The sequence below is a fragment of the Panthera onca genome, chromosome B1 (assembly GCF_046562875.1).
Source record: "Panthera onca isolate mPanOnc1 chromosome B1, mPanOnc1 haplotype 2, whole genome shotgun sequence".
In the NCBI taxonomy this organism is placed as follows: domain Eukaryota; kingdom Metazoa; phylum Chordata; class Mammalia; order Carnivora; family Felidae; genus Panthera; species Panthera onca.
This window is the reverse complement of record NC_138342.1, coordinates 162,012,924-162,035,345: the sequence shown is the minus strand read 5'-3', so window position 1 is coordinate 162,035,345 and position 22,422 is coordinate 162,012,924. Positions and strand designations below refer to the sequence as shown.

Genomic DNA, 22,422 nt, shown 5'->3' with positions numbered 1-22,422 from the left:
TCTCTCTCTGTCTCAAAAATAAATAAACGTTAAAAAAAAAAATTAAAAAAAAAATAAAAATGATTGGGGAAGGCAAAGTATTTATCAGAAAGTCAATATATGAAGGTCGTAAGTAGTAATTTTGTCCTTGACCATTATGCTGCCAAAATTTTCACTATTTTTTCCAACCTATTTCTCATACAGTGTTAATAAACTTAGGAAAAATAATTTTATTCTTTTAAATATATACATAAGATATAAAAACTAACAAATTTATATTTTGTTGTTTGTTTCAGATATGTAATAATTTGGGTAATTGTCATTGTTTTCCTGGCCATAGGCCTCCATATTGTAAATTCCAGATTGGTTCACCAGGGGGAAGTATTGATGATGGAAATGTTCAGAAATCTGGTGAGTAGAAATAAAACTTTTAAAACAAAAATAGATGTTGTTTTATTAAATAAAGAAATATAATGCTGAGTCTAATCTTTCATGATCACCTGAATAATTAAAAGGGCTATCTTGAATAGTGACTTTAATGAAATTAGTATTATACAATATTTGTAATATTTTCTCAGATACTCAGTTTTCAACATCTTAGTTAAATAAGTTAGAAGATAGTATTCAAGTTTCAATAAATGCCATAGCAAGAATTCAAAACAAATTAAAATATGGAAGAATAAACACTACATAAAAGATTTGAATTTTATATTATTAAAAATTTTGTACACTTAAAAACAGCTATAGCATAGGGTGGTCATTCTGAATGAAATTTGGAAAATACATATGACAAAATATAAATGGAACTAATAATAAATCATACCTTGACTGATGGAGTAAATTTTTATATTTTCTCTTATTTGCATAAATTAAGGCAAGTGTCATATTTGTTGATTCAATCATTCATTCATTCATTATTCCCTATACAAACATGTTAAGTGTCTGGTAAGGCAATAGTATTGAGATCCACATTTCAGAAAGTCCAATCAAGCAACACCATGGAATATGGATTTGATAATATGAGTCTGAATGAAACTATTCATTGGAAAACAATTACCTTAATTATAAGGACCTGAAATAAACAATAAAAGAGAAGATAATGTGTTGCATTATCCTGTTTTTATGAATAACAATGAATAAGGCATGATGGTCATTGATATGGTCATTATATTTGGCACACGGAGAAGAATGGGTAATGATAATATATCTACTTTGCAAAAATAATTGAAGGATGGACACAGCATGAAGATAATGTATTTAATTTTGTATAAATAGAGTTTGGGTTACATGTTAAAGAATCCATGTGAAAACATCTATGGGAATCCATGGGAATTTGATAACATTGCCAACTAAGTAGTGACATCAGGGACTGATAATCCTTAATTTACAGTTATCTTATATTGAAAGTAATTTCTGGAAAGGTAAAAATATGTACATTTTTATGTGTAATGAGATAAGAGATTTGGATATAAATTCTGGATGCAACAGTAGAGACATAATCTCTAAAATAATTGTTAATCCTTGAAAAAAAGATGACAAAAAGGAGTGGTCACAATGATTTATTTTTCTGGTCATGAAAGATTACTATAAAATTACATGAGATATTTTCATCAGGTAATAATATACAACTATGATCTTTGACCTAAGGAAAACACATGAGATTCACCATTGTAGGTTAGTGAGATAATCAACCATTCCTGCAGGCATGTAATGGGTGGTTCAAATGAAAATTAGAAAGAAAGAATGTACAGAAAAGATATTTGAAAAATTATGACCCCAAATTTCTGTAACAGGGTGAAAAAAGCTTACACTCAGATATAAGAAACTAAATGAAACTTAATAAGGATAATGTAAAGAAATTTACACTTAAAACAATCATAATCAAACTTCTGAAAACCATTGGTAAAATAAATAAATAAATAGCTTGAGTTAGTCTTTTAATTATCCTACAGTATAGAGAGGAGATCAACAAAACCTCTCTCTCCTCCAGAAGCAACTAAAAAGGTGGACAAAACCTGTCAAACCAACCATTTCAGTACTGTGTAAATCAGCCAAAAGCTAATAAAAAGTATTTATTCATGAAATCCACTTCAATTAACAAGAGTGTAAATTTGTGGTAATCCTTCCCTGAGGCTGTTCTTATTTCTTCAGTCCCAGCTCTGTCAACATGGTAATTTAACTAGGACACAGCAAGATATGAAAACCATTAGCTTCCTCCCACCCAAGTATGTAGGAGGAAGAAAGGGATTACTTGATTCATTGGAGTATTGTCAACTACACTGGCAATCAGTTTATCAGGATAACATGGGGGACTTGCTGTACAGAGATAGCAGAACTTTTATGACAAGCAACAAACTAGGGAGTAACTATAAATTTAACAGGCCCAACACACCCACATGTCCATCAGTGTATCCTCAACTGATGGAGCCTGTGTACAACACAGAGGAGATTCAAGAGATACAGGTGGAAGGTAAAATACAAGCTAAGCTTGAAAATGACCTGAAGTTTGAATGAGTTCCCTAATGCACATAAAAATCTAGTAGCAGAAAGTTAAGACAAGTGTTTGCAAAGCAAACAAGCTTTGGCTGAAAACAAAACTGAAGACACAAGGATGGCCCAGACAAAGAAAATTAAAGAAATTTAAATAAAAAACAGCATAAACAAGAGCCATACACTGCAGACTAAAAAGCTGTAGCATATTTTGTTATATGTAAGTGATGGATCACTTGGTTCTACTCCTGAAACCAATACTACACTGTATATTAACTAATTTGGATTCAAATAAGTAAATTAAAAAAGGGAAGTCCTAGCTAATACAGTAGGACAAGAAAAGGAAATAGGAATTATAAAAATTTTGAAGAAATAGTACTGTTTGTGTTCTCAGATGACATGATGGTCTATGTATAAAATCCAAAATAATAAAAAAAAAAAAACCCTCCTAGAACTAATTAACATTTATAGCAAGGTTGCAAGATATAAAATTAATATATATACTGGGTGCCTGGGTGGCCCAGTCAGTTAAGTGTCCGACTCTTGGTTTCAACTCAGGTCACAATCTCACGGTTCATGAGTTTGAGCCCTATGTGGGGCTCTGTGCTAACAGCAGGGAGCCTGCTTGGGATTCCTTCTCTCTCCCTTTGTCTCTGCCCATTCCCCTCTTGCCTACACACACGTGCTCTTTCTCCTCTCTCTCTCAAGATAAACTCTAAAAAAATTAAAAAAGTAAAATTAATGTACAGAAGTCAAATCACCTTAGTGGGCTGAATTGCATATTGTTTTTCTTGAAGTGGTGGAAGAAGTGAACAATGGTAAAAACCTCTATGTTTGGGTTTGGGGTTTCTACTAACTCATAAGTAGTAGCCAATCCCTGGCCTTATGGTCAGAGTCCAAGGGCAATGGAAACTTGACCTATTAAAGGGATGCCTGTATGGGGGCATGGCCCTATGGAGATTTGAGGAGTGACTTAAAGTAGGACATGTTGATGCTCATCAGAATCCCCTTGCAAATTCAGAAGGTGATCGAATTGATAATCAGATATTCCCATGTGATTCCTTGTGATGGCCACCTAGGTCCACAAAATAAAGGTATATAGGGATATTGCAGCAATGCAAAGATGGACTGAATTCAGACACATTCTTCTTGCAACCTCTGAGGCACGAAATGCCAATAAGAGCTCTTCTGTCTGTCACTAAAACAGACAAAGACTGCAGATGCATATGTGGCAGGTTCCCTGGTGGGAAGGTCCTGATCATATCCGACAAGTGAGACTGATGCTGGTAGCCCTGGGAAGCTACACTTGGGTCCTAACAGAGATAGACTCTGGCCTGGGGTTTGCTTGCTTGGTGGTAGATTCAAATGCTCAGAGTGCTATTAGGAAACAATAACAAAAACAAAACCTGAAACAGAACTTTTTCACCAATTTGAATTGTTGACCATCACTTGTTTAGACCAAGAAACACATTTTACAGTCTATAAGGTCAAAACTATGGGCAGACAGATATTCTCCTCAGACTACTAGTTTGATAAAGAATTGGAAACATTGTCTAAAATGGAGGGAGATAAAGGCACTAGGTCTTAGACACCTTCATGTGGGTATGCTCACACTCAACATGAGTGAGACTAAAAAGAGTGCCCCCTCTTGGTAGATTTCCCTGTTTTTCTAGTGCATCCAAGTCTGCAAATACAAGGCAAGGAACAAGCATAATTCCTAAGTAAGAAACCAAAACTATATGTTGTCTTTATATCAGAATTCCGAAAGGCCTTGATGGGGAAGAATGTACCTTTACCCCATCTGGCAAAATTTAGGCTAACCATAAATGCAGCTATATTGCCTGCGGGTAAAGATAGTCCACTAGTTCTGTACCTTTTTAATTTTACCCTATGTGAACAAGAGTGAACTGAGGGGAAAGGACTTTCTAGATAGACTAGCATTGTTGCCTGCAAGCTAGATCAGCACAGTAAGCAAGCTTAATGTACCTTCCAAAGCTGGAACAATTTGTGTGTAAATGGAAAGAAGGGGGAGTAATTGTAAAGGATAGAGGAATGAATAATTGGGTTATTTAATGAGAGAAATCCAATATTACATTAACAGCTCAAAAGGGACTAAACCAGAGATGATACTGTCTTAGCTTGATGGTATTAGATGCCTGAAAGAACGAAGCCCTAGTCTAGATGCCACATAGGGCTATTACACAGAGAATTTGCCTCTAACAGCATTCCAATATTTGGGCTCAGACCATCTCACTAATTCCTATCTAGCATGTTCAGTTAATATTGCTTGAAGGGCAGATTTATACCCTTCTGTTTTATAAAACCAAGTATGGGTTACATTCCCCTCAGATACAATGTTCATCTCCATAATAGCATCAGGTAAAAGAGATGCAACCATTTCACATAAAGCTTTTTTATGTATACCAATTTCATAATCTTATCAGCCCTCATGTTTTTATGTTCTCCCAATCTACTTTAGCTCACATTGAGACTTCACCAATGTGTTTTTGGTACCACACTCCCTAGGGTTTCTGTATCAAGGAGTCTTGGAAATTTCTCCCCCTCATTTCCTGACCATTTTACCCATTCTTGTGAAAAAGTCTTTGGGAGACATCCCTAGTGAGAAATCAAGCCGAGGGATTCAGGCCCTTTTGTCCACCTTTAACTCAATCAACCTGCTTAACCACTACCACAAGCACAAGTGATTTATGGTCTTGTTTCTCATTGTAATCTCCACCTTAATGCTTTTTAAAATTTTCCAAACTGAGAAAAATATAATGAGCTTGTTCAGGAACTTCAATATTGGGGGACCAGCAGGAGGTCCCTTTTGTTTACCCCACCTCTGGTAGTGCGATATTAAAACCTTTGTTTTGGAGCACCTGGGTGGCTCAGTCAGTTAAGTGATAGACTTTGGCTCAGTTCATGATCTCATAGCTCATGAGTTCAAGTCCCACGGAGGGGTCTGTGCCATCAGTGCAGATCCCACTTTGGATTCTCTCTACCCCTCTCTCTTTTCCCATTCCCTGCTCGCATTTTCTCTTTCTCTCTCAAAAATAAACAAGCATTAAGAAAACACCTTTGTTTCAACCCCATCAATGTCTGTTTTATTCACCCCACTTATTAATTGCTATCTAAGGATTTCCATCATTCTGGGATCCATTTACAGTTGCACCAAATCCATAAAATACTTAGGAATAAATCTAACCAAAAAGGTGAAAAATCTATACACTGAAAACTATAGAAAGCTTATGAAAGAAATTGAAGAACACACACACAAAAAAAAAATGGAAAAAGATTCCATGCTCCTGGATAGGAATAACAAATATTGTTAAAATGTCGATACTACCCAAAGCAATCTACATATTCAATGCAATCCCTATCAAAGTAACACCAGCATTCTTCACAGAGCTAGAACAAATAATCCTAAAATTTGTATGGGACCAGAAAAGACCCCGAATAGCCAAAGTGATCTCTAAAAAGAAAATCAAAGCAGGAGGCATCACAATCCCAGGCTTCAAGCTATACTACAAAGCTGTAATCATCAAGACAGTATGGTACTGGCACAAGAACACTTAGATCAATGGAACAGAATAGAGAACCCAGAAATAGACCCACAAACGTATGGCCAACTAATCTTTGACAAAGCAGGAAAGAATATCCAATGGCATAAAGACAGTCTCTTCAGCAAGTGGTGCTGGGAAAACTGGACAGCGACATGCAGAATAAACCTGGACCACTTTCTTACACCATACACAAAAATAAACTCAAAATGGATGAAAGACCTCAATGTAAGACAGGAAGCCATCAAAATCCTCAAGGAGAAAGCAGGCAAAAACCTCTTTGATCTTGGCCCCACCAACTTCTTACTCAACACATCTCCAGAGGCACAGGAGACAAAAGCAAAAAAGAACTACTGGGACCTCACCAAAATGAAAAGCTTCTGCACAGTGAAGGAAACAATCATAAAAACTAAAAGGCAACTGACAGACTGGGAGACGATATTTGCAAACGACATCAGATAAAGGGTTAGTATCCAAAATCTATAAAGAATTTATCCAACTCGACACCAAAAAAACAAATAATCCAGTGAAGAAATGGGCAAAAGACATGAATAGACACTTCTCCAAAGAAGACATCCAGATGGCCAACGGACACATGAAAAAATGCTCAACATCACTCATCACCAGGGAAATACAAATCAAAACCACAATGAAATACCACCTTACACCTGTCAGAATGACTAATATTAACAACTCAGGCAACACCAGATGTTGGCGAGGATGCAGAGAAAGAGGATCTCTTTTGCATTATTGGTGGGAATGCAAGCTGGTGCAGCCACTCTGGAAAACAGCATGGAGGTTCCTCAAAAAACTAAAAATAGAACTACCGTATGACTCAGCAATTGCACTACTAGGCATTTTATCCATGGGATAGAGATGTGCTGTGTCAAAGGGACACATGAACCCCAATGTTTATAGCAGCACTATCAACAATAGCCAAAGTATGGAAAGAGCCTAAATGTCCATCAATGGATGAATGGATAAAGAAAATGTGGTATATATATATATGTACACACACATATACATATATATATACATATATATATTTGAACTACATGGATGGAACTGGAGGGTATTATGCTAAGTGAAAATAGTCAGAGAAAGACAAAAATCATATGACTTCACTCATATGAGGACTTTAAGAGACACAATAGATGAACATAAGGGAAGGGAAATAAAAATAATATAAAAACAGGGAGGGGGACAAAGCAGAAAAGACTCATAAATATGGAGAACAAACTGAGGATTATTGGAGCGGTTGTGGGAGGGGAGATGGGCTAAATAGGTAAGAGGCATTAATGAATCTACTCCTGAAATCATTGTTGCACTATATGCTAACTAATTTAGATGTAAATTTTTAAAAATAAAATTAAAAAAAAGAAAAAGTACATACAATATAATTCTATTCACATAAGGTTTAAAATCTGTCAAAAATTGATTCATGTAGTATTTCTCTTTTGGAAGGATAATTACTGGAAAAAATCAGGTTGAGTGTTCTGAGGTACTCATAATATCCTGAGCCCTGGATTTGGTGTTGACTATATGGTTGTGTTTAATTTAGAAAATTCTTTGAGCTGTATAATCATGGCATGCATCAATTTCTGTTTTTATGTTATACTCCAGTAAAAATTCACTAAATAATAATAGAAGAAATCAAGATACTTGTAAACTTTGGAAAGAAATATTGATTAGAAAATATTGAGGATTCTCTTGGATTCTGGCAGGATATGTTTTGAGATAGCTCTCCATCTATCAATTCACCCATGCATCACTCAATCACTCATTTGGTTAGTTTTTATTTTTACAAAAAAGGAGATCCTAAAATATATATTCTACTTGAGTTGTTCATTCCCTATATCATTGAATTTATCAAAGTCTATCTCATTCTTTTTAGTAGTGACACGGTATCACATTGTATGGATATCTCGTAACTTAATTTAGCCCTTGTCCTGTTGATGGAACTTTATGCTATTTCTCTTTTTCTATCACAAAACTGCTATAATAAAATTCTTTTATTTGCAACATTTATGATCTAGGTGAGTCTTTTTTCCCAAAAATTTTATTTAAATTCCAGTTAGTTAATATATAGTGTAATATTAATTCCAGGAGTAGAACTCAGTGATTCATCAGTTACATATTACACCCAGGGCTTATCATAAAAAGTGCCTTCCTTAGTACCCATAGCCTATTGAGTCCATCCTCCACCCACCTCCCCCCATCAACCCTCACTTTCTTCTCTATTGTTAAGAGTTTCTCATGGTTTACTTCCCTCTCTCTCTCCTTTTTCATCTTCCCATATGTTCATCTCTTTTGTTTCCTAAATTCCAGATATGAGTGAAATCGTATGATATTTTTCTTTCTCTGACTTATCCTTCCTAATTTTTAAATTAAATTCTATTACTGTATTACTTTTTAAAAAAATATTGATGTCATAAATATGCCAAATGTAGTAAGCAGTACTCAAAACATGTACACAGTTAATAATAATTAAAAATATGCATAAAAGACAAGAAATCTGACAAAAGCTCCATCACTGTTTAGGGTTATGAACTTAAATGTCCTTTTATTTTCCCCATAAGAGTTTGCAATGTATTAAAATTTCAATCATTTACATAAATATTATATACAAAATAATTAAAGTGAAAGAAATATGTTTTTTTAAATATTCAGTGAATATCTACTGATTTCTATTTCATTTTTAGATATAATTTTTATTGAAGAAGGCTACAATGCACAGAAAAACAACTGGCTTATTCTGAGTTTCTACATTGTTCTTCCCTTTATCATAATTTTCACCATTATGATCATGAAACGAAATGAAATGAGAAAATCATGCAACAGACAAAATGCAGAATATGAAGGGTAAATATGACTATGCAAATAATTTATGATCTTAAATTGTACTGCTCATTGACCATTGAAATAAATCCATTATATAATATTCCTAAGTTATATTCATTCCTTATATTCATTAGTTATATTCATTTCTAAGTATGCATTATTTTTAATCTAATGTAAAAGGCATTTTTATAATTTTGTTTTCCAATAGATTGTTTTTAGCATACTGCAGCAAGTCAAAATTTTGGCTGTTCTAGAACTGTTTTCCCAATGAATATTTACAGTATTTAGATGCTGTGTTCAAACTGTCATTTATTCCTGAACCTCAAAATATTTCTCTTCAGTAGTTTCAAATCCTGTGAAAAAAATCCCTTCAAAATTCCTTAGAAATTAGTTACCATTTCTTATTAATTTCTACATGCTATTCTTATTTTTGTCCTTTTTCTCTTCTGATGGAATTTATCACCAGTAAAACTATCCAGTTTTGGGTTTCTCAAAAATTTTAATTAATTAATGGTTTTTCTAGTGGATGACCTCTCCCTTGATGTCAGTGGGTAATTTAAGTCCCCTACTACAACTGTACTGCTATATCTCCCTGTAGATCTGTTAATATTTGCATTCTATATTTAGGTGCATGTATCTTGTTTGGATTGACCCCTTTGTCATTATATAACGCCTTTCTTTGTCTCTATTACAGTCTTTGTTTTAAAGTCTCTTGTACATCCCAGCTTTCTTTTTTTTTCTTTTTTGATTTATTTATTTAAATTCAAGTTAGTTAACATCCATTATAGTAGTGGTTTCAGGAGTAGAACCCAGTGATTCATCACTTAACATATAACACCCAGTGCTCATCTCCACAACTGCCCTCCTTAATGCTCCTCACCCATTTAGCCCATCCCCCTATCCATCTCGCCTCAAGCAACACTCAGTTCTCTGTCTTTAAGAGTCTGTTATTGTTTTCCTCCCTTTCTGTATGTGAGATAGGAGATGGTAATTGTGTCTAATATTGTGTTTCTCATATATTTTTTAAATTTTATTAGTGAGGCTGCAAATCTTTATTTTCATCTGGGCTGCACCATTTTTTTCTACACAGAAATTACTTTCATGTCATTTGGCCTCTTTTCCCTATTTGCTTATATTTTATCTTTTACAGGAGTTGTATATACACGTATATATAGTTTACTAATGCTTTTTTTTATTTGTACATGAATATCCTCTCTTGATTCTTACTGAGTTTATAAAGTAATTAGAGAATTGGTAGCTTAAAGTATTGTGTATTTCTATCCTCAACATGTATCATAGGAATATATTCAAAAAATATCAAAAGATTTTTCATCACATAAAAGGCTAATAGTGACGGCACAAATTGCCCTATTGTCTGATCCAATTAGATCCAATTGCCTTTGCAAGAGTAGTCTTTGAGGCTTGTTTCTTTCTGAACCCAAAAGGACGTTTCTTAGCTGTCTCTTTTCCTGGTTCTCTCTGTTAAAATTTTAGATGATCTGTAATTTAGCTTGTTCTCAATAGCTTCCAGCCTTATATTAATTGTTTACCAATATAATCTCCATAGTGTATGACAGTGTCCTTAGGGTTGGACTTCTTCACTTTCTGTTCCCAATAAATCACTTACCTTGAGAGAGCTACCAATCCAACAATTTCACTCTTGAAGATTTATCTCTGAGAAATGAAAATCATTCTCTCACACAAACTTGAACACAAATGTTCATAACACCATAATACAGAATACCCCAAATCTGGAAATTAAGGTCATTCAATGAATAAATCATTATACAACCTGTGGTAAACCCATACCACCACACACTATACAGTAATAAAAGAAAACAAAGTATTAATAGAAACAATTTTGAGAACACTAAAGGGAATTATGCTAAGTGAAACAAAGCCCTTTTCAAAAGGTTGGATACACTATGATTCCAATTATATAAAATTCTTGTCATATTAAAAATGACAGTTTTTGAGGATAGATTAGTAGTTGCCAAGAGATAGGGATAACGGAGAGAGTGGGTATGTCCATTAAAGAGTAGCAACAAAAGCTTTTGTTGATGGTACAGTTCTGTATCTTGATGTGGTTATAATTACATGAAACTACGCATGTGATCAAGTTGCATAGAACTACCTGGACATAAACATACACACATATGCATGCATGTCTAAATTGTGCAATCTGAGCAATCTCTGTAGGTTGTGTTAATGTAAATTGCCTTTTCATATTATACTATAGTTAGCCAAAATGTTATCATGGGAAAGGCTGAGTAAGGGGTACATGAAAGCTTTCTGTACATGTCTTTGCAACTTGCTATGAATATGAAACTACTTAAAAATAGAAGGTCAAAAATTGGATCGTAGACATAAATTTAATAAGTTAAATTATTCAACTTTTAATGAATACATAAAAAACTCTACAGATGTAGGACAAGATCAAAAATTCTTTCATATGAGAACAAATCATGATCCATAAGAAAAATTTGTATGTGATACAAATTAAATATATTTGATCTGAAAAATATCCTGTTAAAAAGGTAAAAATACAGGCTTCAGTCTGATAGAATGTATTTGCAAACCATATATCCCACAAAGACTTTATATCTATATTTTAAAAGTTCACCAACAGTTGAAAAAATGTGGGGTTAGAAAAAGACAAAGATGTGAGCAAAGAATGGACTAAAGAGTATGTACAGATGGCAAGCAAGCATATTAAGTTATACTTAACATGATTAGTTACTTGGGTAATTATTAAAACAACAATGAGATAATATCACACTTCCCCCAATAGATTGATTAAGATAAAAAATATTAATATAGTAAATACTGATGAGGATACAGAAAATTGGATCACTTGTACATTGCTGGAGGAAATGCAAAACCACATAGCTACTATGACTACAATTTGTCAGCCTTATCATACAACCCAATAATTTCACTCTTGGGTATTTACCCTAGAGAGGACTTTTACATTTATGCAAAAATACTGTACATGAACATCCATAGCAATGTTATAATATTTAGTTATCCAATTGATAAAATTGGATAAAAATTATCCAATTGATCTTTTGATGGATGACTGGTTTAACAAACTGTGGAATATTCATACTGCGGAAGCTACTCAGGAATAGCAAGAAATTAATTATTAATACATAACGCAATTTTGATGGGTCTAAGGGAATTACATGAGAGAAAAAAACAAAGTTCAAGAGCTACCATACAATACCATTTATATAAAGTACTTGCATTACAGTTATAGTAATGGAGACCAGATTAGTGGTTGCCAGGGATTAGGAATTGGGAGTAAGGCAGGTAGGTGTACCAAGTAGGGATTGTATGGCTTTTTGTGGTGATGGAACAATTCTATATGTTGATGTTGGTGTTGGACACACTAATTTATACATGTAATAAGATAGAATACATTAATACACATATAAACACAAGTCATTGCATGTAAAAAATGATAAAATCTAAATTAACTCTGTGGAATATACCAATGTCGATTTCCTGGCTTTGATAATGTAATATAATCATGCAAGATTTTACCATCAGGAGAAACCAAGTGAAGGATACCTTTTTATCCTTGTGTATACACACATTAAATCTCCCAGTAAAAAATTTTAAACTTCCTATAAATCTATAAGTATTTCAAAAAATTAAGCAAAATTAACATTTGCCCCCCCAAAAGCCTATTAAATGATTCCCAAGAATCTAGAAAAGAGGATAAAAAGAATGACAACAATAATATATAGCGAGGTGTTATATTGAAACTCAACCATACAGAGTCAATAAATTTTATCTAAATAAATTTAGTCTAAATACTAATACTAATTTCATCTAACTACTTTTAGTCTAAATACACCAATTAAAAAAACCCTAAAAAACAGAAAATGTGGGGCACCTGGGTGGCACAGTGGTTAAGCTTGGTCCAATTCGATCTTGGCTCAGGTCATGATCTCACTGTTCACTCTCACTGTGAGTTCAAGCCCCACATTGGGCTAGGTGCTGATGGTGCAGAGCCTGCTTGGGATTCTGTCTGTCCTTCTGTCTGCCCCTCCCCTGCTTGTGCTATTTCTCTCTCTCTCAAAAATAAATAAATAAACTAAAAAAATGTTTTAAATAACAGAAAATGTAAAATTGGATAAGAATCAAGATAAATATATGCTCTCAGCAAGAAATCCACATTCAATCTAAAGAAACAAATGTGTTACAAGTAAAATATCTACCATGCTAACACCAACCAAAAGGAAGCTAAAGCGGCTATATTTATGTCAGCCAACATTGAAGAAGAAATATTATAACAAGAGTATAACTTGATCATTATAATCATAATAAAAGAATAGTCTTTAAGAGCACATATAATTCCTTCAGTTCTAACAGACTTTGTTTTATATATTTGAAACTCTATTATGAGCTGCATAAGAGAAAAAGTCACAAATATAATTCGAAGTTTCAACATCTCTCTCTCTCTCTCCCTCTCTCTCTCTCTCTCTCAATATAAGCAGACTGAAAAACAGTAAGAATATAAAAGAATTGAAAAACACTAATTAGCAGCATGACCTTTTAGAAGACCTCACTACAGCAGCAGAAATCGCATTTGTTTCTTTAACGTTTATTTATTTTTGAGACAGAGAGAGACAAAGCATGAACGGGGGAGGGTCAGAGAGAGAGGGAGACACAGAATCTGAAACAGGCTCCAGGCTCTCAGCAGTCAGCCCAGAGCCCGACGCGGGGCTTGAACTCATGGACAGTGAGATTGTGACCTGAGCCTAAGTCAGACGTTAACCGACTGAGCCACCCAGGCACCCCAGAAATCGCATTTGTTTCAAATGCACCTGAAACATTTAACAAGTTAGCCCTAAAGTGTGCCTTGAAAAAGTAACAAATTCAAACAGATTCAGATCATGTGAAATATGTACTCTGAACAAATAGAATTATACAAAAATGTTTTGGAAAGTATGCCACATATTTTTCAGTAATTCACTGATCAAAGAAAAAAATAAACAGAAAAATTAGAACATATTTGAACACTAATTGAAAATAAAAATACATGATAAAATTTGTCAGATAGATAGATAGATAGCAGTACTTTGGGGAAAAGTTATATTATTAATAATTTATATCAGAAAGGTAAGAAATTTTAAATCAACTACATTAGCTTCCGCACAAAGAAAGTATACAAAGAGGAACAAATTCAACCCCATATAAAAGGGAAATGAAATTATGAAATTTAGAAAACAGCAGTAACAAAATAGAAAACAGGAAAACAATGAAACCAGTGAAACAAAAAACTATGTTTTGGGAAAGATCTTTTTGGAAAAGTACTAACTGTGTAGCCACACTGGTAAGAATAAAGAGACAGTAGACAACAACAATACCAGTGTCTAGAATGAGAGAAGATCCCTCATTACTGATGCTATAGACAATGAAAAAATACTGAGGAAATATTATAAAAGTGTTAATACTAAACAGTCTGACAACCTAAATGAAATGGACAAATTCCTGAAAGACTGAACTATCGAAGCTTATTCAAAAAGAAATGGGGAGGAATTAAGATGGTGGAGTCCTAGTAGGACCCTAGGCTTGCCTTCTCCCTCAAACACAGCTAGATAAATATCAAATAATTCTGAACACCCAAGAAATCCATCTGAGGACTGACAGAACAGACTTCACAACTAGATGGAGAGAAGAGGCCAAACACATCATGGAAGGTAGGAGGTGTGGAGACATGATTTGTGGGAGAAATGGATAGTGGTTGCTGCTAAGGGGAGGGAGCACTGGTCATGAAGAGAGGCAAGAGAAAGAGAAATAGGAAAACACAGGGGATCATACAAAGAAAACAATTCCCCAAAGCCATTGCCTGGGAAAAGGAGTGGGGCTGATAGTCCTGAGTTTTTAAATTCAGCAAGACTCAATGGCTGGAATTTTAGAGGTCCTGGCATGACTTGTATGGAGGCTTGAAAGTGCTGCAGTGATCCTATGAAGAAGAAGAGCATATGGCCCGGGAACAGAAGGCAAAATCTGAGGATCCCCTTGGACACACAGAGAGACACAGTTCCCCCTTCTTGGAGAGCAACTGGGAGAGGTGTCATTTCTTCTCCAGGAACAAAAGAAACAAAACAGATCAACATGGTAGGAGACAGAGTGGGGAGGGGGGTGGGGGGAACGGGAAGAGAAGCAAACCATAAAAAGGACTCTTAACTTTAGAGAACAAATTGAGTGTTGCTGGAGGGGAGGCGGGCAGGGGGATGGCTTAAATGGGTTATAAGCATTAAGGAGGGCACTTGTTGGGATGAGCATTGGGTGCTGTATGTAAGTGATGAACCACTGATTTCTACACCTGAAACTGACATTGCACTATAGTTAACTAACTGGAATTTGGATCCTGTGGTTTCTTTGGATTCTGTGTCTTCCTCTCTCTTTGCCCCTCCCCGCCTCTCAAAAACAAATAATAAAACATTAAAAATATTTTTTTAAGTTGAAAGAAAATCTAAATATCAAAACAAGACAAACAAATGTAAGAAATGGAGAACCTGAATGGGCTTCTATCCATAAATAAACTGAATTTGCAGTTGAAAATCTATAGTCTCCAACCCAGATAGCTCCACTGGTAAATTATGCCAAACATTAAAAGAATAAATAATACCAATGTTATACAAAATCTCCCACATATTTTAGCACACTTCCAGACTCCTTCTAAGAAGATACTATTACCTTGATACAAGGGACAAATAAATAACGCAAGAAAAATACACATCAATTTGTATCCCTCAAACTGAATCCAATGTTATATAAAAAAGAATAACAGGGCACCTGGGTAGCGCAGTTGCTTATGCATCCAACTCTTGGTTTCAGCTTAGGTCATGATCTCATGCTTCCTGAGTTTGAGCTCCCTGTGGAGCTCTGTGCTGGCAGTGAGGAGCCTCCTTGGGATTAATATTCTCTCTCTCTCTCTCTCTCTCTCTCTCTCTCTCTCTCTCTCTCTCTCTCTCTCTCTCTCTCTCTCTCTCTCTCTCTCTCCCCCTCCCCTGCTCACGCTTTCTTTCTCAAAATAAATAAATAAACTAAAAAAAATAAATAAATAACATATCATGACCAAATGTGATTTATCCAGGGAACACAAGGTTCAATCAATAATTTACCATAGTAGACTGGATATTTAAAAGATCAGCTCAACAGATTCAAGAAAACCATTTAACAAAATCACCATAATGTTAACTTCTTCTAATTCCTAACTTGCTGTACTTTTCATTCTTTATCAGTTTCATTTTCTTTCTTTCTGTTCCCTTAGTCACTGAAATTATCTGTATGGTCCACAAATTGCTTTTGGACATCCACTTTTTCTCTATATGTTTCTTAGATTGACTGATTCACTCTCTTTCCTTCAAATTGCCTTTTTAGATGTTCAACTCAAATTATAAGGATGCAGACTCATCTAGGTCCTTAGTTTAGCTATAAGGACTTGCCATTTCTGGCCTAAACTATGGAAAATCCCCTTGTTCATCCACAAAGACCTCAAATTCAACAAATCTTCAACCCAACTGATTATCTCCCAACTACTGTACAAATCTGCCTCTCCTAAAATTTGTGGCACTATCATCTCAGTTGCCTAGTGACTTTAACAATTTAACAAGCTTCATAGCAAATTAGTCAGTGCACCTATTTGGCTCCCTATATATTATAAAGGTAAATACAAATTTATGAAACAAAACATCAATTTTCCCTGGCACCACACATGAAAGGAAGTACCTCCCCCACCCACACACACCCTTTTCTTAGATTATTTCCTTTAGAAAACGTGGAATTGTACATCCTTTCTCTGTCTCTTTGGGACATATGTAATTCTTTTTGAAAACTAAATAAAATTTGTCAGCTTTACACTCCAGGAATATTTTCCTTAAGGATTTTGTAGGCATCTGTCTATTACAAACATAAACATTAAGGAAGATAGCTTCCTATCTTCCTGGCTCCTTGGGAGTTTAACCTTGATGTCTAGTTCCAAGCTGCAACTTCCTGGTTATCCTAAAGAAATTGAAAGTTTTATTTGTATTTTGGATAAAGACAGTTAACATGTGTGACATGGACTACATCTGCCTGGTTATATAAAAGGGTGAGATTTCATTCTATCTTTACAATCCCTTTAGCCCAACACAGTCAGGTCTAACACTTAATAATAAAATTGTTTTATTCCTTTCTACATTTGTGAAGAGGATTTTTAGTGGGTTGACAGAGATACTATTTTTAATTTTAATTTTTATTTTTTTTAAATATTTTTATTTATTTTTGAGACAGAGCATGAGCAGGGGAGGGGCAGAGAGAGAGGGAGACACAGAATCTGAGGCAGGCTCCAGGCTCCGAGCTGTCAGCACAGAGCCTGATTCTGGTCTTGAACTCACAGACCATGAGATCATGACCTGAGCTGAAGTCGGACGCTCAACAGACTGAGCCACCCAGGCGCCCCAACTATTTTTAATTATGTTTCCAAAATACCTCTCATATTTATATTTTTCCCCCTCAGGGTTTAGCTGTGAGGATGTTGACATTTCTGGCCTAAACTATGGAAAACACTTCTAACTGGATTTGCTGTCTCCAGTCCTCATCATTTCTATCTCACCATCTCCAGGACTATTATAAGTTACTTTTCTGAAACAAAATATCATTCATCCACACTTAAAGTTTTTGGATTATTTAATATTATTCTTAGGAGAACATTTACTGGCTCAATACAAGTCATTCACTCATCCAATTATGGTTCAAATCTCAGATATGACATCCTTTCTGTAGCTACATTTAATATATGTGGAGAAAACAAACTAGCAACATTCCAGGAGAACATTGTATATTATGCTAACAATGAATTTCTTATGCGTATCTGGTTTCCTGTTAGTCTTTGACCTGTTTGGATACATGGATGATATTCTTTGTATTTTGATAACACAGGCATACTGCTTGGCTTATACTATATATTCAAATATTTATATTTATATATCTAAATATTCACAATTAGTAATTACATTATTAGTAATTATTATATTATCAATATAATAACATAATTATATCAATAATAATTGTTAATTAATAAACTTATTACATAAGCATTATTATTTATAAATATTCAAGTATTTTTTTAATGTTTTATTTATTTTGAGAGAGAGCACAAACAGGCAAGGGGCAGAGAGAGAGAGAAAGAGAGAATTCCAGGCAAGCTCCACACTCAGCACAGAGCTGGACGCAGGCCTCAAACTCACTAACTGTGAGATCGTGACTTGAGTCAAAATCAAGAGTTGGGTGCTTAAACGACTGAGCCACCCAGGCGCCCCTTCGAGTATTTTATATACTTATATCAATCCCCCCAAAACCACGTGGTTAAGAAGTAAATATTTTAGTAAAATAAATAGACATGTCTATTTTAGAATTACATATTATATTAATTGCTACTGAAACAAATATTTAGAAAGAAGTATGGGAATTAAACTTTTTAAAAAACCATCTTTATTTTTGTGTTTATGTTTACAAACAGGAAAAGCAATCAGTATTTGAATTTGTCTACAGGTATTGATTTTAAGGTATAAAAGCACAAGTTTCATGAAAGGAAAATTTAAGAATGTCTTGTAAAAAAAGCTCTTATGAAAATGAAATTAGGTAATTCTACTTTAAGAACTTTTACAGAGGCTGTGCCATTTTACATCCTCACCAATAATGTACAAGTGGTCTGATTTCTTCATATCCTCGCTAACACTTATCTCCTCATTTTTGATAGTAGCCATCCTGAGGGATGTGAGAGTGTAGTTCTTTGTGGGTTTTATTTGCATTTCCCTGATGATTAGAGATTTGAGCATCTTTTCATGTGCTTATAGGCCATTTCCGTATCTTACCTGAAGAAATGTCTATTCAAGTCCTTTGGCCATTTCTTAATCAGGTGGTTGTTTTTGTTGTTGAATCTCAGGAGTTCTCTGTATAGTCTAGATATTAATCCCCTATCAGATATATGATTTCCAAATATTTTCTCCCATTTTGGGGGGTTGCTTTTTACTCTGTTGATATGCTGAGTAGATATCCAAATAATTGAGAGTGGGATCCAGAAGAGATATCTGTATGCCAATTTCATTGCAGCATTATTCACAGCAGCAAAAAGGTGGAAGCAACCCAAGTGTCCATGACAGATAAACAGATACACAAAATGTGGTATGCACGCACAATGGAATATTATTCAGCTTTTAAAAGGAAAGAACCTCTGTAATATGCTACAACAGGAGCATAATGAAGCCATTATGCTGAATAAAATAAGCCAGTCACGAAAGAAAAATACTGTATGAGGCCACTTATGTGAGGTAGCTGGAGAGGTCAAACTCCTAGAGACAGAAATGAGAATTGTCATTGTCAGGGTTTGGGGGGGTAGGAATAGGGACTTGTTTAATGGATATAGAGTTCCCGTTTTGCAAGATACAGAGTTCTGGTGATTGCTGGTGGTAACATTTGCACAACAATGTGAATATGCTTTGTAGCAATAAACTATATATACACTTTAAATATGGTTAAGATGGTAAATTTTTATGTTAGTTGTATTTTACTACAATGGAAAATAAATTTTGAAGAAGAAACTGAAATTAGGCAAGTCACCAACCTGTATATTAAAACATGACATGGAAGTTCTTTCCAGATTAACTCTATTGCCTTTCAACGTGTGAACTCCATATTGATTGGGGGAAAAAATTGCATTTAGACATTCACTTAGTCTCCTAAACATAGGTTTTTCTAAGGAACAAAGGTGTGCAAAACTGAATAAATGTATTTCGTTTTTTGCTCATTTCATAGCTGCAATTCTTTTGCCTCATGCTTAAGTTGTAAATCAATACTAAAATAATAAACACATATTTACATTTGTTTAGTGTTTTATTTGGACTTCTTAGTTTTCTAAGAAACAAACTTATCTATAAAAGAATTGATTTTTCATTATTTTGTGTTTGTGTTCCTTTGCACGTATGTGTTGTGACCTGAGGCTTAAAATAGAACTCCGCAGTAGCCACGGTTAAAACAGACAACTGTCTTCTACTAACCATATTGTGAATTTCCATTTTGTTTTTCTTCACTACAGTAATTCAGTCGTTGTGCCGGAAAACTATGACGTGGACTACTGGTAACAGCCAAGCACTTCACCAGCAGATGGTCCATTTCCAGAGGAGAAAACTTCACTTTATGACCCTTACGTAATCCCTAAATGCGTTTCAGATGTTCTCGTTCTGGAAAATAAAACCCAAGCCCACGTGGGCACCAGGCCAGCTTGCCTCTCGCCTCCAGCGCCCAGTGGGCAGGTTCCCGGGGCTGCGGCTGCGCGTGCGGGTCAGCAGAAGGGGCGGGGTGGGAATAAACCACGTGCCCCTCCCCAACCTCCCCGTCGCCCGCGCTGCCCCCCAAGCCCACTGCCCCCCCTCGCCCCCACCCCCGCCCTGCCAGTAGGGAGTTCAGGACCCCGCGCGCGAGCGGCCGCCATTCCGCAGCCAACCGCCATCACCGTGGCAAGGCCGGCAGGACGCGCAATGCTGCCTGTCCTGCTGATCCTCTCAGGCCTGGGCCGGCTGACCTCCACCGGCCATCGTGAGTGTAGGACTTGCTCCGTAGAGGGTCACCTGTCACAGAGCCTGTGGGCGTGGCGGGCTCCAGAAGCTTGCTCCAGAACCCTGTGCCCGGCTGGGGGGAGCCCTGCGTCCCGTCAGAGCCCGCCTAGAGTCAGGGTCCTGCGGGGCCTGCTGCTGGGAGGGCTCAGAACAGGACTGGGACAGTTGTCCTCACGTGCCTGACCCTGCACTTGGAGGAGGGGGCGAGCCGCTTCTGGGAGGTGGGGTCCCCAGAGCAGCTCTTCTTCACCTATTGGGGCGGAGGTCAGCAAATCCCAAAGTGTCTCTGGAAGGTGGTAGGGTCACGTCCCATTTCTAGGTAGCCTCTTCTGGAATGCGCAAAGTCTGATTCCGTGGTGGGAGCGTGCCTGCGTGTGTGTGTGTGTGTGTGTGTGTGTGTGTGTGTGTGTGTGTGTGTATGTGTATGAGTTCGTGGAAGTTCAAAGAGTGATGTGAAGTGGCAGGACCAGTGAAGAATAAGGATGCTGGCAGGCACTGGGGAATGCTTACAGGTGTTTTCCTTACTGCAGATCCTGAAACATCACTTCTACAAATTACAGTGCCATGGAAGACTGGGGCAAACACTGATGATGGCAAAGTTTCTTAAATGTATGCAAATAAGAAATCATTCTTTGTATTTTCTGGGTATTTTATTTTTTGGGCTACATGAGATCAGTAGTCCAGATCAATTCACACATAATCATTTACAAAATTATTTGTATTCATATTTACTTTGTCAAAGAGCTCCAATAACTGAATGAGAGCAAGTGTTTTGATATTTAATTTTTAGTAAGTATTTCCCAAGTGGTATATAAGCATAATTGTGGCTCACAAAACGGCTGTACATTTTACTGGACCTTTTAGCTATAAAATAATATGTAATTTAAATATTCTTATACAAGTGGGATCATACAAATACATTTGATTATTGTGGTAGCTGTTTCATAAAGTCCCACTGCACTGAATTAGCTACCACTGAATCATTGCTTCTAGGGTAAATGTGTGTATATTACATATATATGATCATAAATTTTAAAAACAACCCATCCTGAGAGATTCTATTTTCTCTAGATTTCAAAGAAGGAAAGGAGGTTCAGAAGTGAAAAATGACTCACATGGGGCTGCTTGATAGGTGCCAGAGTTGAGATCCAAACACGCTCCATTTGGCTCCACAACCTGAGCTTTTTGCGGTACAGTGCACTGCTCCCTACCTTTTTTATCCTCTGCTCCTCTCTGTATGAGAGCTGAAATAATAAGGCAGAGTGTCATCTGTTCAACTTCAGATGAAAATGTGAACCTTGGTGCGACTGATTTTTTTTTTTTTTTTTTTTTTACCTTGAGCATGAATTCAAATGACCAAGAGAGATCTATAAATATTGATTTGGGGTTATAAACCCTAGCAAGTAGGCAAATTTACAAATATGGAATACTTGAGTAATGATTATTTTGTGACATGATTGTTAAATAAATATAAAATGAATAAGGTTTAAAAGGTAAACTACAAACCAGCTATTTTTTTTTTTTTTTTTTTGCAGATTATATGTTTAGGTTGAAAGCCTGAGATAGTTTACATGCAAATTTTTAGTATTAATTAGAAAGGTTAGCAAAAGATATCTGGGCACTGAAACAGAGAAGTATGTAAAATACTGGTGAAAAAGTTGAAATGTGTTAAAGGGAGTGATGCTTCCAAATCTCCATCACTTAGTAGCTATGTATCAAAATAAAGCTAACATCTCTCTTTAGTTCCCTTATTATAAAATGAGCAAAGTAGAACCATGCCTACCCTATCAGTATATTGTGAGTCTTTAATGCTTAGCTATAATGCAAAGAACTTATTTTTTATATATTTCTGTTATAACCAGTAAGGTGCAGGTGTATTACATTGTTGAAACGCAGATTTTGGTCTTGAGTAATGATACATGGTGAAACCATTATAT

The 22,422-nt window shown here is 35.6% G+C and overlaps 1 protein-coding gene across 5 annotated transcripts in view; it reads left to right on the top strand.

Annotated features, from left to right (window-relative positions):
- Positions 1 to 21,781, top strand: part of LOC132691794 (disintegrin and metalloproteinase domain-containing protein 18) — a 143,677-nt gene extending 121,896 nt beyond the window's left edge. For 3 of the 5 annotated variants that reach the window (XM_060653500.3, XM_060653497.3, XM_060653501.3), the window contains 4 exons: positions 276 to 390; positions 8,732 to 8,891; positions 19,966 to 20,210; positions 21,016 to 21,122. In XM_060653500.3, the coding sequence (XP_060509483.2) occupies positions 276 to 390; positions 8,732 to 8,891; positions 19,966 to 20,011 (321 nt within the window). In that variant the 3' untranslated portion in view covers positions 20,012 to 20,210; positions 21,016 to 21,122. Of the gene's footprint in view, positions 1 to 275; positions 391 to 8,731; positions 8,892 to 19,965; positions 20,211 to 21,015; positions 21,123 to 21,556 lie in introns of those variants that run through there. The other 2 variants (XM_060653498.3, XM_060653502.1) reach the window with 2 other exon arrangements.
- The last annotated feature ends 641 nt before the right edge of the window (positions 21,782 to 22,422 follow it).